Source organism: Balaenoptera physalus (assembly GCF_965194825.1).
Source record: "Balaenoptera physalus genome assembly, chromosome: 13".
NCBI lineage: Eukaryota > Metazoa > Chordata > Mammalia > Artiodactyla > Balaenopteridae > Balaenoptera > Balaenoptera physalus.
The window spans coordinates 36,797,329-36,818,147 of NC_138892.1; the positions used below are offsets into that span (position 1 = coordinate 36,797,329).

Sequence of the window (20,819 nt, forward strand, 5' to 3'; positions counted from 1 at the left end):
ATTCTGATTAAAAGAATCATTTGTAATTACCTACATTTTTATGTATTCTGTGAGAATTATAAAATTAAAGGTTGGCAAATTATAAATTACTTCCTTGAAAAAATGTAGAAAATAAAAACTCAAGTAGCATTTAGAAGACTCTCTTTAACTACAATTATTAATGGTTGTGAATTGTCAGTTTTGAATTAAAATTATTTAATATGGACGATAACCACTGTTTGACTCATACAAAAGACAATATTTTACATAAGTCTTGGTGATCATTTTCAAGGATAACTTATGAGGATTTTTTTTTAAACTAGAGAGCTGTTTGTTCCTGTATCATGAAAGTAAGGTGAAACAGTAGCGATGTTCCTGTGTTCTTGCCAACTTGCTAAACTTACACTTAGCTTTAAGTTACTCAAAGCAGAGGTAAATTTTAATTCTAGTTGATAAACTGTACAGTAGTAATAGAAGTAGAACTGAAATAAACAAGGACATAAAAATGTATGGAAAATCTTAAAATAGCAAAACGAGAGTCACATATATGTAAAAATAATGGAGTAGAAAAAAAACCTTGTAATGAAACTCCTAGAATAAATTATTTACGATCATCAAGGCTTCTTAAATGAAAACTTCTCAATCAAGACATCAAAAAATGGCTTCATGACCTGTAGGCATCTGTCTCAATACTAAATATAAAGGATAGAGAGGCATAGTGGAAATGTAGCAATAACAGAGGAAAAGACTATGCTGACAGTGTAAGTTTTACAAAATGATTCCTTGAAGTTAGATATTTCTTGATGTCCCGTAGGAATTTGAGCCCATCATTTCATGGCCTCAAATCTTTGAGGGCTGCTAAGGACAGGTTAAGCTTATATCTGGAAAGATTACATAATGAAATGTACTGGAAAAATTAAAAGGAAGGGAATGTGTATCGGTAATGTCCACTATAATATTCCTATATAGTAAATTACTACTTATGTTCAAGTTGTAATGCTCGGCTGGGGAGCAGGGGTTGAGAGGGATGACAAGAGGAAAGGCAAACTAGAACTTCCTTGCAGGAGTGGTCCAAGAACCAACATCATAAGCAACACCTGCGACTTGTTAGAAGAGTAAAACCTCAGGTACCACCCACACACTCTAAATCAGAACATGTGATGTAACAAGATCCCTGAGTGATTCACATGAACATTAATGTTGGAAAGGCACAGAGTAGGAAGGTACCTACCTTTAACCTCATCTGCCACACCTCTTTGCTTTAAAGACCTTACATCCCACTATAACCTAGTTGAAATAGGCCCCTCTTGACCAAAAGTTGGCAGTAATGTACAATTTATAAGTAGAAAACCCAATAACTTTTTGAACGGTCTTTGGTAATTTGGGAAGTGTTAAAGAAGAAAGCATATTACTCACAAGGTCTTGGATATATGTATATATATCTCCAACATCCAACGTATGTGTGCATGTGTGTGTGTGGGTGTACATTCACAATCTGCTTTGAGAAAATAATCTGATTTTTTTCCTTTATTCCTTAACGTCTATTTTATGTCATTTCCAGTGAAATTATTTGAGAATGAAAATTGAAAGATAATTTTTTTCTCATATATTCACTCTGCTCTCTAGAAATTAGGGAAGCAATGGGAGCCAGTTGGTACAGTACAGTTTTGCTTTTCTTACTACCTTAGGAAGCACTTGGGCCCTTAGGCCTAGATAAAAAAGAAACTGCACACTTATCTCAGCAGTGTGTCCTTCGTCAGACAATATACCATGATGGTATGTCTAAAAACTTAATGTTCCTTTGAGAGTACAAACTTGGAGTTCTCTCTCCTATGACTATATACCTACTTTCTAAAATTTACCACAAAGGGATAATCTAATAATACTGGAAGGATCTTACTGTTTAGGATTTACACATTTGAAAACCTTTTACTCTCTATAAATCCTTTTTCCATCAATAAATTCAGGAATCACAGCTTCTAGGTAATCACCCAGTTATAAAGGTATGAGGGAGCCAATGTGACACAGTGAAAACAGTATTAAACTTGGCAAGAATATGATAAGTTTAAATCCCAGCTTTACCAAGTATGGGAAATACCGACTCTCTTTGAGCCTCAGCATCTTCATCTGTAAAACGGGAATATTAGTGTCTATTTCATATATGTGAAATTATAATTAAGAAGGTGACATATACAATGCAAAATACGGTGCTAGGTAGACAGGAGATATTTGAATAAATGCTACTTTTTTTCCTTCATTATCCTGTAAATGGATTTAAAAAAAGAAAAGAAAAGAAAAAAACAACTTTCCACCAGAGCCCATGAATGCTGTGAATGAGTTAAATTTGTTTTCAGTGCCTCAAGACTTCCTCTCAGGTGTTAAATACCTTTGTGCACTTTCTAGCTTCCAGATCTGGGAGAACACTGAATAAATCCATTCATACAAAGTGTTTCTAACAGAATAATTGATTCAATACTTTCCTCTTATAACTCTATAGACATAACTCTACTGAGTTTTAGTATTTTAAATTCCTTTGATATTTTCCTTTGATGATAACCAATCTGCTTTTTTTTAATGCTCTCATCTGGAAATATCCAGTACTTTTTCCATTTTATTTGAAGTACTAAAAATGTCAACACGTGTAGTCAACCGTTCATTATGTGAGGCCTTCAACATCTGTGATCACCCTCCCTGGAAATATATTTAGTAATTAGCCACAGTGTGCATCCTCTCTTCCCAAACAAGGCAGAAGCCAAAAATTCCCTCATCTTCCAACTTTCTTCCAGCCAAGGTATCAGTACATGACTCAGGTTCCATCAATCAGATGCAACCTCAAGAGAATCAAAATCAAAAGTAAGTATAATGGGTAGGCAGCTGCACTCAGAAGACTCATCTTCTAATGAATGTGGTGCTTGCTCTTCTTGGTTCCTTGTGGGTGATGGTGGCAGAGCTTTGGATTCTAAAAGCTGCTGAGCCCCAAGGAAAGCTAGGTGGTGGAAATTATTTCTGCCTATGTAGAGCACTCTCAAGCCTATGGGAGAGTCTGTGGGCTATAGAATTCTCTACAATAAATCCTGTTTCTGCTTAAACTGGCAAGAGTGGATTCTTTAGTTTGCAACTAAAAATGGTGACCCATGCAAGAAGACAAGTTTAGGAGTAGATCTATTTTCATTAATTTTGGTTTTAATATGATGATTAAAGACCTCCATCCTATCTTGGAAATTTTTTCTATTTGTTGATAATTGCTCATCTGCGCTATGTTCTCCTTCAGAAATTTTCTATTTATATTAACATTTATACAACAAATAAAATTATATATGTATATATGCCATATCTAACTACATACACATACATACAGCATAATTATATATACATATTTATATATACAGAGACAAAAGTATCACATATTACACAAACAATACCTATATACTATATACGTATATATAACTATATATACATAGTTGTATACTATAATTATACAAACATATATATATAAATAAAATTACTAGTGTATATATACTATTCTCAATCTATTTGTCAATCTTTTATCCTTTCAGTCATCATTTTCATGTCTTTAGTATTTTTCATTAATTTCTGGGAAATATCTATAATTTCTATTTAAATTTCAATCTATCAATTATACATTGCCTCCACTGTAGTTATAAGCTCAGAGATCCTATTAATTGCTTAATCTTTTCTGATGTTATATGGCTCCTCTTTCCAACTATGTATTTTATTTTCACAGATATATTCTGATCAGTTAGGATAGGTTAGATTACACTGCGATAATAGACACATCCTAAATCTCAGTGAATTAAGACAAAATTTATTTTGCATTCATTCATCCTATCCAATGCAGGTGAGAAGGGAGGTTTGTCTCCCTTTGCTTATTTCTGGATCTATTTCCACAATTTCCAAGTCAGAAAAAGGGAAAAGCACTGACTCTTACAATTTGGGCTCAGAAATAACATACATCACGTTCACACACATTCAACGACCCAATAAGACCCAGGAAGGTCTTCAACTTGGAAGAAGGCAGGAAAGTGCAATCCTATTATGTTTCTTGAAGTGGGAAGGCCAAATATATTTGGTGAACAGAGTTAATACTTCCACCCCACACAGTGTTCTTGTGAATCACCTTGACAACAGGAATTAGAAATGTTCTAATTCTATAGAAAAAGATCTTTATTCATTACTGAGAATTAAAATGGGTCTGTTAGACATTTCTCCAATTTCAAGCCTCTTGAAGGTCGTAATAAGTTAAAGATTTGCCCCTTGATGGGCTCTTCCAAACTAGTCTCTTCTGGAGGAATGGTTTTTTTTTTTCCTTTTTCTTTTTGGCTTTTGTGATAAGCAGTTTTTTTCTTATTAATAGATTCTTTGTGTCAATTCGTTGGGAATTACCCAAGGAAAGGGAAGTTAAATAAGTATGCTTCAAAGTATATCTTGAACCATAACAGTTCCTAAATTACTGATTTTGTATATTAGGTCAACCATTGATCCAGCTAACCAAGACACAGCCAGGGAGACATCTGCCCTTTCCCTCCCATCAAACTGATCACTAAACCTTGCCAATTCTGTCTCCTAAATATCTTAGGAAAGAACAGAGCTCTTGAAGGAAAAAAATTAATATCAAACTCAATTTACAACAATTTGGAAGCCCCAAGGGAAATGTTAGATGTAACGCTGAATAAGCAAAATCTTGACAGCTAACCATTTTGATAAGGCTGCGTTCAAGGGAAAACCAATAACCTTTTTTATTCTTTTTAGCAAACAAAGTCCTACATGTTCTTGATTAGTAAGGAAAGAGGCTGGTGTTCAGCTTGCACAATAGGCATTCAAGAAATTGTTGAATTTGACAGAGCTAAAAAAATAAGTAAAAACATTCATACGGACTGCCACCAAGTTGAATAAGGATATGACCAGGTTGCTGTGGTCATACTCGCAATCAAGATAGGAAGGCGCTGACTAAATGCAGCTTAATGAGGAATGCAGACTGTAGAAAACTAGAGAGAATGTTCTGAAAAATAAATCCTAAAGATTTCCACGTCCCCAATGTATAACAAAAACTTTCCACTGGTTTCTAGCACTATGGTAACTAAGGAAAAGTTACAAGCTATATATTTAACAAGGACGTTTTTTGTAATGTTCTTATAACGAGTTTCCGTTGGTAGACCTTGAATTTCAGATACTGATTTAATATATAGCAAAATGCCTTGTTGATGAAAGTATCTATTATGATTAAGATAAATTAGTTTCTAGAAACTTGTGCATTCACATTCTAAATGGTTTATTGTAATTAAAAGCACTGTGTTTTATTCATGAAGAACAAAAAAGTCCTCTTCCCATCATAGCACCTAACCTTGTCATGCAAATTAAAGTATCTTTTAAAAATTTTCCTTCTATTGAAGGTTCCTGCGAACTGGCTACAGTTTATTTTTAAAATATACCAATAGTCTATTGAATCCTGATTTCTCTTTGTAGGTACCTGCTTTAGGAACGCTAAGCATTGATATGGAATGAGGGTATTCAACTGAAACCTCACAGTACACTCTTTCCTCTCAAACAGACTTCGAATTTCTTATTTAAAACTTATTAAAAGCCAAGGAGGAAACCACTAAGATACAGATACAGTAATAATCTCAAATTATAAATCCAAGGTAATTTACAAAACTTGCTTTAAATATTGGTTCCTGGGGGACACGGGTAGGTGAGGGTATGTGATTATAAAAGGAGAATACGAAGGATGCTTGTGGTGATGGAAATAGTCTGTATTCTGACTGAGTGATGGATACACAAACCTATACATGTAATAAAAGTGCACAAAACTAAAAACACACAGACACACACAGGGGTACAAATAAAACTGGGGAAACCCAATAAAACCAGTGGACTGCATCAATGTCAAAATACTGGTTTTGATACTGTATGGTAGTTCTACAAGATATCACCACTTGGGAAACTGGATAAATGGTACAGGGATCTCTCTGTATTATTTCTTAACTGCATGCAAATGTACAATGATCTCAAAAAAAATTTTTTTTAAATGTTCCTCTACTTTTCTCAAAAAGTCCATGCTTTAAAACCATCCAAATGTGGACCAATTCTCTGCTATTTTTCTTCCCATGTAAGAGTAATCTACATAATTAGAAACTTGCCCCTAGAAGCCAAGTTCAGAGCCCATAGTGTGAATGTCACCCAAGGATGCATTTACGTGGAGATTTAATAGAGTGAAATTCAGGTAACAGCATGTGCGAAGGGGTATACGTATGGCTAACAGAACAAACAATGCTTTTTAAACAACTGTATAAATCATTCGAGTTTCTTAAAAACATCCTCCTTTAATGCATTGGCTTTCATTTTATGTTCACACAAAAACCTGTTCATCTGCCTTTTGCTTTGCTATTATTGTAATTAGGCTTCAAAATAGTCTTTCTGAAAACAGAGGCACTAATGGTCTAAAAACATATATTGTTTTAACACACAGCAACAGTGCTAATTAGAGGGCCATTCTGAGAATTTGATAGGCCTTAATTATATTTGTATTTGATAATCCTCTCTACTACCAAGCATAATAAAATGTATCCACATGACCCATTCAATATAATCAATACAAAAACACAAATATTGAGATGCAGTTGACTAACTGACATAATGTTTTGTCTTGGAAACATTTAATTAGACAGTTACAAATTTCAATTTTGCAATTTTCCTTTTGTATTTTACGGCCAATAATTTTTGAAGGAAAGAGAAAAGGGGCCTGAATAATTTTCAGAGAGTCCTAAAAGTTCATATACCCTATATGCTATGCACATAAACTATAATGAATTAAATAGTCCTGACTGATTTTAACATGGTTAAGCAGCATAATTCACTTTTAGAATATGGAATAAGGTGACATATAAGGGGAATTAGTATAATTGATTTAATTATATTCTATTAATTTAATAAGAATAAAGCTACAGTGTTGGTCTTCTCAGGCACAGTAGCAAAAACTAACCTGAGCATGTGGGCAGCATTGAAGACCACATCAAACTCCGTGCTATCCAGTTCAGCCGCTTTTTTTGCCATCTCAGCTGCTTCTATGAGGCGAGCTTCTTCCAGAAGAAATTGACCTGCAAAGCATGAAGTCAAGTGAGCTGAAAATTGGAAAATAATAATCCTGTGAAACAACTAAAGCTGCTATAGAGAAAAACGTAAGAACAGTGGTAAGGGTGATACGAAGCTAAGATTTATGTGTACCGTGCATCTCCGTGCTCATTATTTACTCATATTTTATATACCTTTCCCTTAATTGCAGGGCATCGCAATGTACCTAATCTGGTACACTAACAAATTTTTTTCTTAAAAATGCTCCAAAGACTATTGAAGTAAGAATAAAATGAACAAATTTAAAGATATACTACAGATATGTAAAAATGTTTTTAAAAAGTAAAGCAATATAAAAAAGACTACTGGGGAGATTTTAGCTTTCTGATGGTCAAAGAATTTGGGGATTAAGGCCCTATATTAGTTCTGTTGAATCTACAGCTCGGGTGCAATATATTTCAGTAAGTCACCCATCAACTGGTTTAAACATTAGTTGTTTCACCTATATAAGTCACTATAATCATTATGTTGCATCACTAGTATAAAATTTAATTATTAGCTATAAACCTCTGAGATCCTAAGATGAGAGTTGCTTTGTAGGAAAAAAAGATATATGACAAATATAACTTGAATTGATTTTAATTATTGGTCCTTTAAAACAGTTTTTGTCTCTGATGCACATTCACAAACAGGGCTACCCGTATTAAGATATATTTATTTCTTATATTTAAGTAACACTAAAATTGTTGGAAGAACATAGGAAGGCTGGTTTAGCATTAACTTATAGATTGACTAATAAACACGGAAGAATATTAACAAATACAGATTTCTGAGATTACTTTCAGGTCAGCTTTGCAAGGTTAGAATTATTGCAGATAGAGTCACACAATTCTTCAAAACTGTATCTCGAGAATTGTTATATGATGCTATCCCAGAATCATACTGTAAAGGCAAAGAAAACAACATAAAAGTGGGGCCCAATTTTAAGGCTGTAAGCATACAACCAGAGAGGGCAGGCTGCTTTTGCATAGCTAAGGATTTATTAGCAGCAAAAGTAATGATGTTAAGCCTTGTCTGATACAGATAATCAAATGAAAACCAAATCAAGGGAGGACAGAGATATGCAGAAACCACCCATGCAATTGATAGGCTTATAGAATTGTTTTCTATTTATTATTTCTCTTTGCTTTCAGATTCCTGTTTGCTTAAAGTTCAGGACTTTAACAACATGAAAAATAGTTACAAAAATGATTGCAAGTCCTAAGGCATACATGGAATCTGAAAAACTTTAAAAATGGTGGGTCCCTTGCTTACTGTTTATCTACTAAATATTACAAATTGTCTTCTGACCTAAAAGGACCAGTTCTTAAAATACAGGGGAAGTTTTCTGGTTTAAGGATTTATAATAAACCACAGCCACTGCTTGTACTTAACTGTTTCTAAACTTCAATCGGTAAAGAGTAGTGCGTAAAGACAGGCCTAGGATTTTAATCCTAGTTTCAGACCGGGAGTTGGAGATCCTTCAGTTCTTTCTACAAAAAGTTTTACATCACTTTCTTAGTTTGTCACCTAACATTTGGCGCCTTTCTCAGCTCCCAAAACAAATATAATTGTTGGGTCAGAAAATTATTAAGAAAACAGAGTTGTAAATGGTTATGTTGATAAACAGAAACACACATTACTTATGAAATTCATGTAGACCCTAACCCTACAGACATGTTGATATGAGATACAATTTAAAGTATACGAGGTTTTAAAAAAGTAAAACAAAAATTAGACAATCTGTGGCATACTGAATAATTAATATCTCCTCACATATATCTTAGTACAGGATACCAGGCTAAACCCATATTTCAGTTAGCTATACTTATTACAGATTAAAAAAAATTAAAACATAATATTAGCACTTCCCTGGTGTCATGGTGGTTAAGAATCTGCCTGCCAATGCAGGGGACATGGGTTCCATCCCTGGTCCGGGAAGATCCCACACGCCGCGGAGCAACTAAGCCCGTGCGCCACAACTACTGAGCCTGTGCGCCACAACTACTACAGCCACGTGCCTAGAGCCCGTGCTCTGCAACAGGACACCGCAATGAGAAGCCCGTGCGCTGCAACAAAGAGTAGCCCCCGCTCGCCACAACTAGAGAAAAGCCTGTGCGTGGCAACGAAGACCCAACGTAGCCAAAAATAAATAAATTGATTTTAAAAAACCATAATATTAATTGCTACCTGTCCTCAAGGCCTATTTACCTAACTAAATGTATTAATAAATATACTACTTATGTGATATTTAAACAAAGGATAATGTAGGAATTTATTAATTGTTCTTTTTCCTTTTCTAGACAGCTATTAATCCTGAAATGTATTCTGTATTAATAGTAGGAAAATGCAACAATTAATGGAATAATGAAGGTTATTTTCTTAAAATTTATTACTCCAGATGGTAGAGGGAAAAGGAGATAATATTAGCTCTGGTTAAAAAGAAAGAAGGAAGGGAATGAAATCTATGCTGTCCATACAGAAACACAGACAGACACTGACAAGAAGTCTACGTGATGAAGACAATGATACTCAATGGCCTAAGAGGACAGTTGATATGCAATGTCCAGGGCAAAGCCTTCCAAGGTCTATTAAAGCCGAACACATCTCTGTGTTCATCAACAACAAAAAAAAGAGTAACATTAACTAACTGTGTAAAATCAAATATACAATTTTTCAAATATTTAAAAACATTTCCTTATGGTTTAGGTAAGCTTTGCCACAGAACACAGACTTTGTAAGTAGCTTCCAAGATCACAAAACTACACGGAACACATAATTTCTAGTATTGCAAATGGTGACGGAAAGAATTCCTAAACGATCATTTTCTAACAGGAGGATTCAATCATATTAACATTCAGAAAAACAATAACACAGCATATTAGTAAGGTATTTGCATAATTCCCTGCAGTCTGTTCTCGACAGGCCATAGATCTCCATAGTCCAGGGTTACTGTTTTCCTATGATAAAGCCTAAAACATTATGGAATGCGAATCATTTCGTATCTCTTTTTAAAGTGAATTTGAAAATCTGAACCAAAGTTGAAAGTACGTTATTATTATGCTATTTATATAGTAATCATTTGTTTGAAAGAGGGCCCAAAATTGATGGAAAATAGGGCAATAAGCATTTCAAATACATAGAACCAACATAAATAAGGAAACGAAGACATACTAGGTTTCTTCTAAATAATTATCCAAAGAGCCTAAATCGATACGTTGTTGGGGGACTAAGAAACAAACAAACAAACAAACAAACAAAAAGATTACCTTAATTGCTCCTCTTCCACCAGCTTCTTCTATTATTGCTCCCACCAGACCCTGGCTCCAGACTCTGAACTACTTCCACTTCCCTTAATGTAAGCTGCTGCTTCACATCCTTATTTGTGCTGAACCCTCAGCCTCTAAGGTTTCTCTGCCTTGTCCCACCCCAAGCTCCAGGCCTGTCTTGCCTACCTCTTGGACATCTTTCATTTTTATGCCCTAAAACAGTTCCTTCTTGGTGAATCCTTCTTTGACCACTTTCCAATAGTGGTAGAACTGCTTATGATTTAAGTTCACTGTACTATGATTTACCATCTAAACTAGAGTACTTAAAAGAGTGAAAGAGAATGGTATCGTCAACTGTGCTGGAACGAGGGGGAATAAACCAGAATTGTCCCAGTACCGCTGCCCCACTTACAGCATATGTGACAGGCTGTTGATCTCAACCCTCTTGTCTTGATCACTATTGGGAAGTGAACTGTTTTACACAATAAGGCACTGAATCAGTTTTAGGAGAAGTGATCAATACCAGCAAGTGAGCCAGAGGCGCTCTTCACTGAAGAATATAAAGGCCGACAGTTGCACCCACCAAGACAGAGCCAGATCCTGAAGTTCTGTGGGTAGGAGCTGCTACTGGGGCTCTGAGATTGAGGGTACCTCAGTCTGAGACACAATGGAGCTAGGACACTGGGAGGCGTGAAAGGTGTTAGAAAAGGAAAGCAAGAAAACTTGAGAAGGGCAGGCACTTTGGAGAGTCCATCCACATTGGTGGATTCTGTAAGACCTGAAAGGTTGCCTTTCCCTGTGGTTCCCCAGCTTTAGGGCACATCACAGTCACCTGTAGGACTTGATAAAACAGAGAGCTAGGTCCCATCCCTAGAATTTCAGATGCAGCGGGTCTGGGGCAGAGCCTGTGATTTGCAATTTTAAGAAGTTTCCAACTAAAGCGGATGCTGCCAGTGCCCACAGTTTGAGAACCAGTTGTCTTATGGAACAAGAAAATAAATGTTTTGCACCATACTCGGGACTCCATGTCTGGGATTGGCTACCAGTTAGACTGAACTTTTCTGGAAATCAACTGCATGTGACATGCCCTTCCTCATATTACAGGCATAATGACCAGGTTACACATACATGTGTAGCTAGAAATACATATGTGTATGAATAAGATATACTCATTACATATAAGTTTACTCTCTCAAACTCGAAATAAGGAGATTTAAGAGTTTTATCCCTCATTTGCAGACTAGATCTCTGAGACATCACTTTTCTTTCAGATATAGTAGACAAACACATTCTTTGTGTTTGATACTTGAGTAGACTTTCAAATAAAGAAACCACAAAAATTTAAGTAAAATACATTTTATTCTCCGGGGTGTATTGTGCTACCACACTTTATCATTATTTCTTTGGTTTGTAATTTGTCTTACCCAAATTAATTATTATCATCTTATTTCATTTCTCCAATCAAAGGGAGAAAAAAACAAGATGAGAAACTGTAAAGAAAGAAAGAAAGAAAAAAGACGTTTGAATAGGAAAAAACAGCAGAGGATATAAAAAGAGAAAGCATTCTCTAGAGGTCCAGATACAAAGAGTGTAAGTCTCCTCACAGGCTAACATGGGAAAAGGGGAAAAGCAGTCAACAGTTTTGGATTCAACTGTTTCAGCATTAAAGGGATACCATTTCTTCTCTGGACAATTCTCTAACTGAACAATTTAAATTACTTGGTAGATTTTTACCAACATATCAATATGACAAGCCTGTGAAGATCAATCTTTCATTAATTCCTGGATTTAAAAAGCTGTCTGAAAGGTAGAAATCCATAAAATTGTAAGCTGGCCTTAAGCCGTAGGCTCAAATACTGCTTAAAAGTTCTGCATAAAAACTCCCTAGCTTAGTGGAACTGTCATTTCTTACTAAAATACTATGAAAAATTCACTCTTATGATCAATGCTACTAAATTAAGGAGATAAAATGATCTGTAATAAGTGTCATAATGATCCAATACTCTTTAGTAAAAAATCATTCATATATAGCTTTAAAAATGGTCAAAGGCAAATGAAAATCTTGTTTATAAAATAACAGCTAGAACATAGCATTTGCATTAAAATAGTTCCCCTTAGAGAGGACATCAGATTAGCAAAATGTATCCAGAATTGTCTTACTTCTACTTATACCACCCTGTCTCAAACCGTCTTCTCCCCCGGGATTACAGCAATAACTTCCTAATGGGTCTCCACACTTCTGCCCTTGGTTCTACAGGGTATTCTCAGCACAGCAGTCAAAGAGATCCTGTCAGATCCCGTCATTCTACAGTTGACTCAGGGAAAGTGAAAGTCATTACACTGGACTACACTGCCTGATATGACCAGCACGGGGCTCTCCCCCCAACCTCTACATCGGTTCTCTGACCTCATCTCCTTTGTCTTCTACTACTCTCCCCCTTGGTTACTTAATTATTTTAGCCTCTTGCCGTTCATCTAACACACCAGAGTAACAAAGACCCATGCTCCACAGTCTTGCCATTCCCTCTACCTGGAATGCTCTTCCCCCAGATATCACAGTGGCTCACTCTCTTACTTCCTGGCACATGGTGGGGATTTAATAAATACACATTCAATGGCAGGACTGAATTAACTAATCATATTGCGTCATCTTCCAGAGCAAGCTAGAACCTAGTTAGCCCAGGTCACCAGGCACTTGCCTATTCATAGCCTCTCACCTCACAGTGATTTTTAGGCAGGGCTGCAGTGAATGGCCACACATGCTGGGCACTGCACAATTCTCAAGGGTGCCATTCACAATGATGTCTCTATGAATGTGTCTCTTGCACTTGAGCAACATGGTGGCCGTGGCCATGGTTTTAGAGCTTTGAATTTCCCTCGGAATACAACAAATGATCCAGACATCAATTATACCTTCAAAGATATCTTAATTCCAGAACAGTTCAAACTACCTAAGGTGGCTAAAATTTATTATATTCCATTGTACTATGGAATCACTTGAACGGTTTGGGAAAAGAAGAAACTGTAGGTTAAAGTATCCAACCCAAGATATGTACATTGTGCCTTGTATAAACAAGATATGGGGGATATGAAGATAAATGCAACATTTATCCTTGGAACAGTTCCCATCTAGCAGAGGAAAGAGGAGATTATGGAGATAGTTTAACTAGTTTAACTATAAAATGGATATAAATTTGAAAAGGGAGGTGTGCAAGGTATCAAGCTAAGTGCCTCACTTCTGGATGGAGGTGGATTGTTTGGCTTTGTTCAACTTATAATCAAATTTAAATATGCATAAAGGGCACAAGTAAGTGAATTTTTACAAAGTGACTATGGTCATATATTCAGAAGCCAGATCAGGAAAAAGAACATTACTAGTATCCAGAAGCAATTATCTATACCTGAGGGCTTTTTCCAAAGATTCAGATGACTGGAACAAGGAAAAAGCCACAGTGGAAGGATTTGGGCAGACTGCTTTTGGTGACATCTAACGATAACAAGAAGAGTGGGTAAAGTGGAGCTGAGGTGAGCCCTTCATGGGCTGTTTCTACTAGGGGAGGTGAGTAAGGCATTCCTGGTAAGACAGCGTGGGTGATAACCCAATGGTCAGGATTTAGATGAGCTGTTGAAAGGAGAGTCTGCTGAAGACAGGCTACTTGTTAATGTGTGCTCATTATGCCTGGGAGAAGTAAAATTATGGAGGAGAATCTTCTCTCTTGCTTCTCGGAAGAGAAGCTTGCTGAATGTCTGAGTGAGGCATGCTCTCACTCTTCAAACCAATCTCTCTCCCCTGCCCTTCTATGAGTTTTGTTGCTTTATGTTTTTGTGCGTTGGCCGCCTGAGTTAATAAAAGCTCTGGTTTACTGAGACAGACTCAGTGTGATAAATGTGCCACAGTTACTGGCTAAAAAACAGGTGGGCTGGGGAAACAAGGAAAAGGATGCCCAGTGGCTCAATCTGGACTGCTCACTTTGAGGCTGGAAGGCCCTGGATCTGTCCGTAAGATCCAGGGACATGGATGAGGCCAAGAATTTGCCCTGAATTGGACAGGTGGCATGAAAGGTGTCCAGTGCAAAGGAGAGTAGAAGAACAGCAGGCCAGGGCTCTGTGCTCACCTGAAAAGGAGGTCAGGAAGGTTAGCATTGCTTTATTGCATTTATTTCTCCCCTGACTCTTTCCAGAAGGGTTATGAAACTGATGGAGTTATGAAGACTGTCAGACGGGGAATGGGAATTAGCGGGGAGCAAGGAGGAGAAGCGAGGAGACTGGGGAGGAGTTGAAGAGCTCAGAGAGAGTGGAGGAGCGGGGGAAGGGGCACGGAGGGGGAAGCAACCCAATCCCATTATAAGTTTAAGTAATACACAGATTCAATAGAGATCAAGTGTGCTTCATCAAGAATGAGACGTTCATGCTAAGACTTGAAACAATCTGAGTTTCATCACCTAAAGATGAAGAGAAAGACATAACTAAATGAGGGGTACAACCTAATGAAAGACAGAGGTAAGCAGCCTCACTTTGTTCTGGGATATTGTGTAACCTGAGACAAAGCAGCTGTAAGGAAAGAGATGAGGCAGACAGAGGACTCAAACGCAGACACCGAAGTCACTACAGAAAGGAACATGCCGCTGAGACTAAGTTAAGGCAGGCGGTAATGAGAATGGAGAGAGGTGGTCAAAGAGCTTACATCCTCTTCCTAAGAAGAGCTCAGAGTCTTCTCACAGTGCTCCACACCATCTCTAAGGTCTTTGTGGAGGTATTCACCTACAGATGCATCCACGAAGGCACGGAGGAGTCAATGGCAGGGTACACGAACGTACCTTTGGGAACAACTGTTTTAATTAAGCAGAGGCAGAATGCAAACAAGAATCTCCCAAGTGCATTCGGTCACTAAATCAAATAGCTAAGACTGGAAAAACAGTCTCTGTCTCTTTCTTCCCCACCCTTTCTTTCCCTGTTCCCAATTACTTGTAACTTATAATCTTCTTTCTTCTTATAAGCAATTATTCCCTTTCTCTCTGGTCCTGTCTGCATGTTGACAGGTAAGGATTTATTCTTTTTCTTAATTCCTAGGTTTTTATTCTGTCTCCTCTTCCCCTAATTTCTGTCCCTTGTTTATATATCTTATTCAAAAATGTTTCTATACAATTCATTCATTCCAGGACATTAGTATGGTTTCCACTATAATTTTAAAAGAATAAATGGCCATTATTACAATTTACTGAGCATTTATTACATGCTAGTTATTTTATGAAATTGTAAGTGAATCCTCACAACTTGAGGCAGTAGCAATCATCTCCAGATTGAGAAACTGAGCAGCAGAGAGGCTAGCGGAAGGCGGAACATGCTCAAGGAGATACTCAGCAGTAGGGCTGGGTGTGCCTCATTCCAAAATCCATGATCTGCCGTCCAAAATCCAGTGCATTTTCTGTGCCCTAATCCAAAACTTAATTCAGTTCTCGTCATCTTGCTTTTATAGCTTTTTGAGTCCTATACAAAATCTTCAAAAGAATATATGTAAATTATTGCTATGGTCTGAATGTCTGTGCCTTCCCCCCATTCATATGCTGAAATCCTAACCCCCAAAGTGATGGTATGTGGAAGTGGGGCCTTTGAGAGGTGCTTAGCTCGTGAGGGTGGGACCCTCATGAATGGGATCAGTGCCCACATAAAAGAGACCTCGGAGAGCTCCCTTTTCCCTTCCACCACAGGAGAACACAGAGAGAAGATGGCTGTAAATGAGGAAGCAGGCCTCACCAGCACCAAATCAACCTGAGCATGATCTTGGGCCTTTCAGCCTCTAGTGAGGAATAAATTTCTGTTGTTCATAAGCCATGTAGTTTATGGTATTTTGTTATAGCAGCCCTAGTGGACTAAGACAAGAACTTAGGGGCTTCCCTGGTGGCGCAGTGGTTGAGAATCTGCCTGCCAATGCAGGGGACACGGGTTCGAGCCCTGGTCTGGGAAGATCCCACATGCCGCGGAGCAACTAGGCCCGTGAGCCACAACTACTGAGCCTGCGCGTCTGGAGCCTGTGCTCCGCAACAAGAGAGGCCACGATAGTGAGAGGCCCGCGCACCGCGATGAAGAGTGGCCCCCGTTTGCCGCAACTGGAGAAAGTCCTCGCACAGAAACAAAGACCCAACACAGCCATAAATAAATAAATAAATAAATTTATATATAAAAAAAAAGACAAGAACTTAACTGTATCTTTTTCTTAGCAAAACAAGATTTAGTCACAAATGATTTAAACAAGGTAGATTCTATTCCCATGCAAAAAATGGAAGCAGAGATAAGAAAAGGAAAGAGTAAAACCAACTGAAAGCCAGTCTATCCTCCCTTAGTCATTCTTTTATTGAACAAAATATTGACTGACCACCTTCTTTGTGTGGGGTATTGTGATCAGTGCTGGAGAAAGGCCACCTGGTTATTTTCAAGATTCTCTGGTTTTGAGCCTCAGGTTCCTCACTTTTTAAACAAGGATAACCTCACTGTGTTATCAGAAGGAACAAACAAGGCAGCATGAATAAAACTGCCCAGGGTGGGGGTTGGTGCCTTGCCTCCTGTCTTTTCTTTTCACTCCCCTCTACTTAAGCTCCTTCCCTCCATCTGCCCCTTTCAGGTTCTTTCCCTGCCTTGATGACCTCAAGCTGCCCTTCCTTCCTGAGGCTTTCAAGTACATGATTATGAGAGCTCCGTGGGTTTCTCCACCAGTAGTCCTCCAAAATCTCAGCATTCTGGATCTGTGTCACCTTTGAAGACCCACCAGGCTCATATTTCCTAAGAGTGAATCTTTGAAAGCACCAGGCAAACCATAAAAATATCATGGGCTGGAGATCAGACTAGGTTCAAATCCTTGCTCTTCAAAGTTACTCTGCGTAAGGGCCTTCGATATGTCACTTACACTCTTGATACCTTAAATCTTGCATCTGTAAAACAGGGATAATGTTATTTTAATCTAACAGGGTTAGATTACTGGAGTGACAAACCGTGCATAAAAGCACCCAGCACTGGGTCAGAAATGTAACTGTTTGACACTGAGATTCCATAATAAGAGTACTAGCATTAATGGATACATATGTGCCTGGCATGACACCAAGCACTTTCCTTTATGTAAATTCTGAAAACTCTGGAGTCAGGCCACGCCATATTACTTGAATTGATTTAATCATTCTAGTACTGTGAAGCATCTAATAATCCTTGTATATTTTATAACAATAGTATGTATTTCTTTTTTGAAATATAATAAAACTTGGTAGGTGCTATGGTCTAAATGTTGAAATCTTAACTCCCAAGGTGAGGGTATTAGTAGGTAGGGCCTTTGGATGGTGATTAGGTCATGAGGACTCTGAGATTTGTGTTCTCATAAAAGAGGCCTCAGAGAGCTCCCTCATTTCTTCCACCGTGCAAGTATACAAGGGGAAATCTGCAACCCAGAAGAGGGCCCTCACTGGACCATGCTGGCACCCTGATCTCAGAATTCCAGCTTCCAGAACTGTGAGAAATAAATTTCTGTTGTGTATAAGCCACTCAGTCTGTGGTATTTTGTTACAGCAGCCTGAATGGACTAAGACAGTGAGCCAGACCTCTGTCATTTTGGAATCTCAGAAGCATGGTATTATGAGCATCTTCCATACGGGGAAATGGGAGCGCTGAGAGGTAAAGACATTTGCTTACAGCTGTACTACTAACAAGGGGCCATTTGTATGACAATGGTGCCAGGCTGCGGGATGCCTGATTGCTATCACCACAATGAGTTGGATTTTAAATGTGTTTTATGAAAAATGCTTATAAAGCTCAAGTATACACTGCATAGGGGTTATAGATTGATATACTATGTACTTAATATATTAAGAGTTTTAGTTGTACTATGAAAACTAAAATTTTATACAAAGTGTTCATATTTTCTTTTTTTTTAAATTAATTAATTAATTTATTTATGGCTGTGTCGGGTCTTCATTTCTGTGCGAGGGCTTTCTCTAGTTGTGGTAAGCGGGGGCCACTCTTCATCGCGGTGCGCGGGCCTCTCACTATCGTGGCCTCTCTTGTTGCGGAGCACAGGCTCCAGACGCGCAGGCTCAGTAATTGTGGCTCACGGGCCCAGTTGCTCCGCGGCATGTGGGATCTTCCCAGACCAGGGCTCGAACACGTGTCCCCTGCATTGGCAGGCAGATTGTCAACCACTGCGCCACCAGGGAAGCCCCAAAGTGTTCATATTTTAAGTAGTATTTTATATTATACTTTCTATAAAAGGTTATTGGAAATGAAATTTAAAAGGCCAATAAGTAGTAGATTCAAAATAATAAATATTATATGTATACAAAATTCTTACTTATTCTCCTTCCTCAAAAGAAAATTCAGATAGAACCAAGAATGGAATATTCATCATAAATGCATGAATTCCATAAAGACTTCTCCCTCTTATTTTCAAGTCTTTTATGGCTTCAGAATAAAAAGGTAAAAAACAACAGAAGAACAAAGACCACCTCATCATTCACTGAAGCTTGGACCTTAAATGAGTTGTCCACGTTTGACAAGATAAATAGAAATAGTCTTCTACCTCTAAATGTCCCGAATGATAATAAAAGGTGAGCGATTCCCAACTTTCAGTGTATCTGATACATATTGTATCATCCACCAATAAAGCATCCATGGATGTAAAATATCTGTGTTCATCTCTTACACTGACAGAGTTGATGACAGTGCAACACAGCAGTCAGGAGTGTTCTGGTTCAAATGCTGCCTCTATACTAAGTGGCACTGAAATCTTAGGTAATCTACCTTACAGCTTGATGACCTCACCTTCCTCATTGTAAAATGGAGACAGGTAACCTCATCACCTGGCTTTTGTGGGGATTAAATGTGAATTTCTCAGGACACAAAAGCACTTAGTAAATGTTTGTACTGTTATTATATTTGATGAATTTTTCATGGAAATACAGTATTTAATAGAGAATTCAGACAAGATGCCTTGCTCTACTTTTTATTCCTTTCTCACTTAATTTTTGTCTTAAATGTTGAGTTCTGTTAAATAATTTTTGGATAATTATTTGGTTACTATAATAATTTTCCTATCTTTTCTACAGACTATCTGAGCAATAGATTAAGATGCTTGTACTTTCACATTTTGCTAAAGAATTTAGTCCTTCCAAAACTAATATGCTCATTAAAGAAAACATAAAATAGAAAACATTAAGCCTGTTCCTCCCCCCAAAAAAAAACTGACTGTAAAAGTCCAAAAAGCTAAAATATCCCTTCTTAACACTGTTTGCTTGTTTTACTTTGCTTTTTTAATGATATAGCTATTTTGTATAATTTAATCATTATTCATGTACCATAACATAGATAGTTGCCTCTGTTATTATTATTCTTTATAAATTTAACCTAGGGTTTATAATATTTCCTCAAAAGGGGATAACCATAATTTATTTAATTATTTTCCTTTTTGGGGCATTTAGATGATTTTTTAATTTTTGCCTCTAATAAATAGTAATGCTGTGGTCTGATTACTGTTTTTGTTGATAAACATAGAAAAAAAAATATTTTCTTAAGATATATTACCAAGAGAAGAATTACTGCGAATAAGTGCTAGAGCAGCTGAAAAGAATTCACTGAATTCTTTACTTGAATTTGAATTTCTTTGATTTCTAATGAAATTGTATGTTTACCTATCTTTTAAAACCTATTATATTTTTTCTTTTGAGAATTGTTTGTTCGTAACCCTTGGTCTTTGTATTCTATTTTCCTCGTAGTTTTATAGAGTTTCTCATGTCTTAAGTAGCCTGATCTTTTACCTTTTGCTTTTAAGGAAATTATTTCCTATCACTTTACTGTTTGTCCTTTAACTATATCCCTTTTTTGAAACAAATTAATCATTTAAGTTTCCCTTCATTTTTGGCTTGTAAGCTTAGCTAATCCCCTCCCTATTTCTTCCCATTTTACTCATGGGAAAGTTTTAACTCTAAAAGTCTCTGGAAAGTATCTCATATAAAATACACACAGGTAGGAAGATTAAATTAAATTACTAAACACACTGTTATAAGAGGGAATTTAAAAATAAAAAATCCTAGGCAAGAAGTGAAATAGTTTGGAACAACATTTAGAAAAATCCAATTCTAATTATACACCTGTAAACTGTGTGTACTGTCCTTGGAGCAGTAAAAGCACACAAAGCACTGATACTTTAGCAAAATGTTTTCATCCTAAGCATTGAATATAACTGAAATCTCAATATAATTTTTGCAAAGGCCAAAAATATATTTTCATTTTTAATCAAGGAAATACCACTATATAGGTCATTATTTAATTTTTAAAATTACTCTTACAATTTCTGAAGTGATTAGAAATGAAATGTTACAACCAACCTCAGTTCACTGCCATATTCTATTTTAATTACAAATAATAAACCATAGGCCTCTCACCAATTCAACCCATTACATAGTTTTC

The 20,819-nt window shown here is 37.0% G+C and overlaps 1 protein-coding gene across 8 annotated transcripts in view; it reads right to left on the reverse strand.

Annotated features, from left to right (window-relative positions):
* Positions 1–20,819, reverse strand: part of TMTC2 (transmembrane O-mannosyltransferase targeting cadherins 2) — an 874,097-nt gene that overhangs the window by 525,872 nt on the left and 327,406 nt on the right. For all 8 annotated transcript variants that reach the window (XR_014252178.1, XM_082418933.1, XM_082418934.1 and 5 more), the window contains one exon: positions 6,980–7,094. Coding sequence is in view for 7 of the 8 variants with exons in the window: in XM_082418933.1 (XP_082275059.1) it covers positions 6,980–7,094 (115 nt within the window). In the remaining variant the exon portion in view is untranslated. The remainder of the gene's footprint in view (positions 1–6,979; positions 7,095–20,819) is intronic.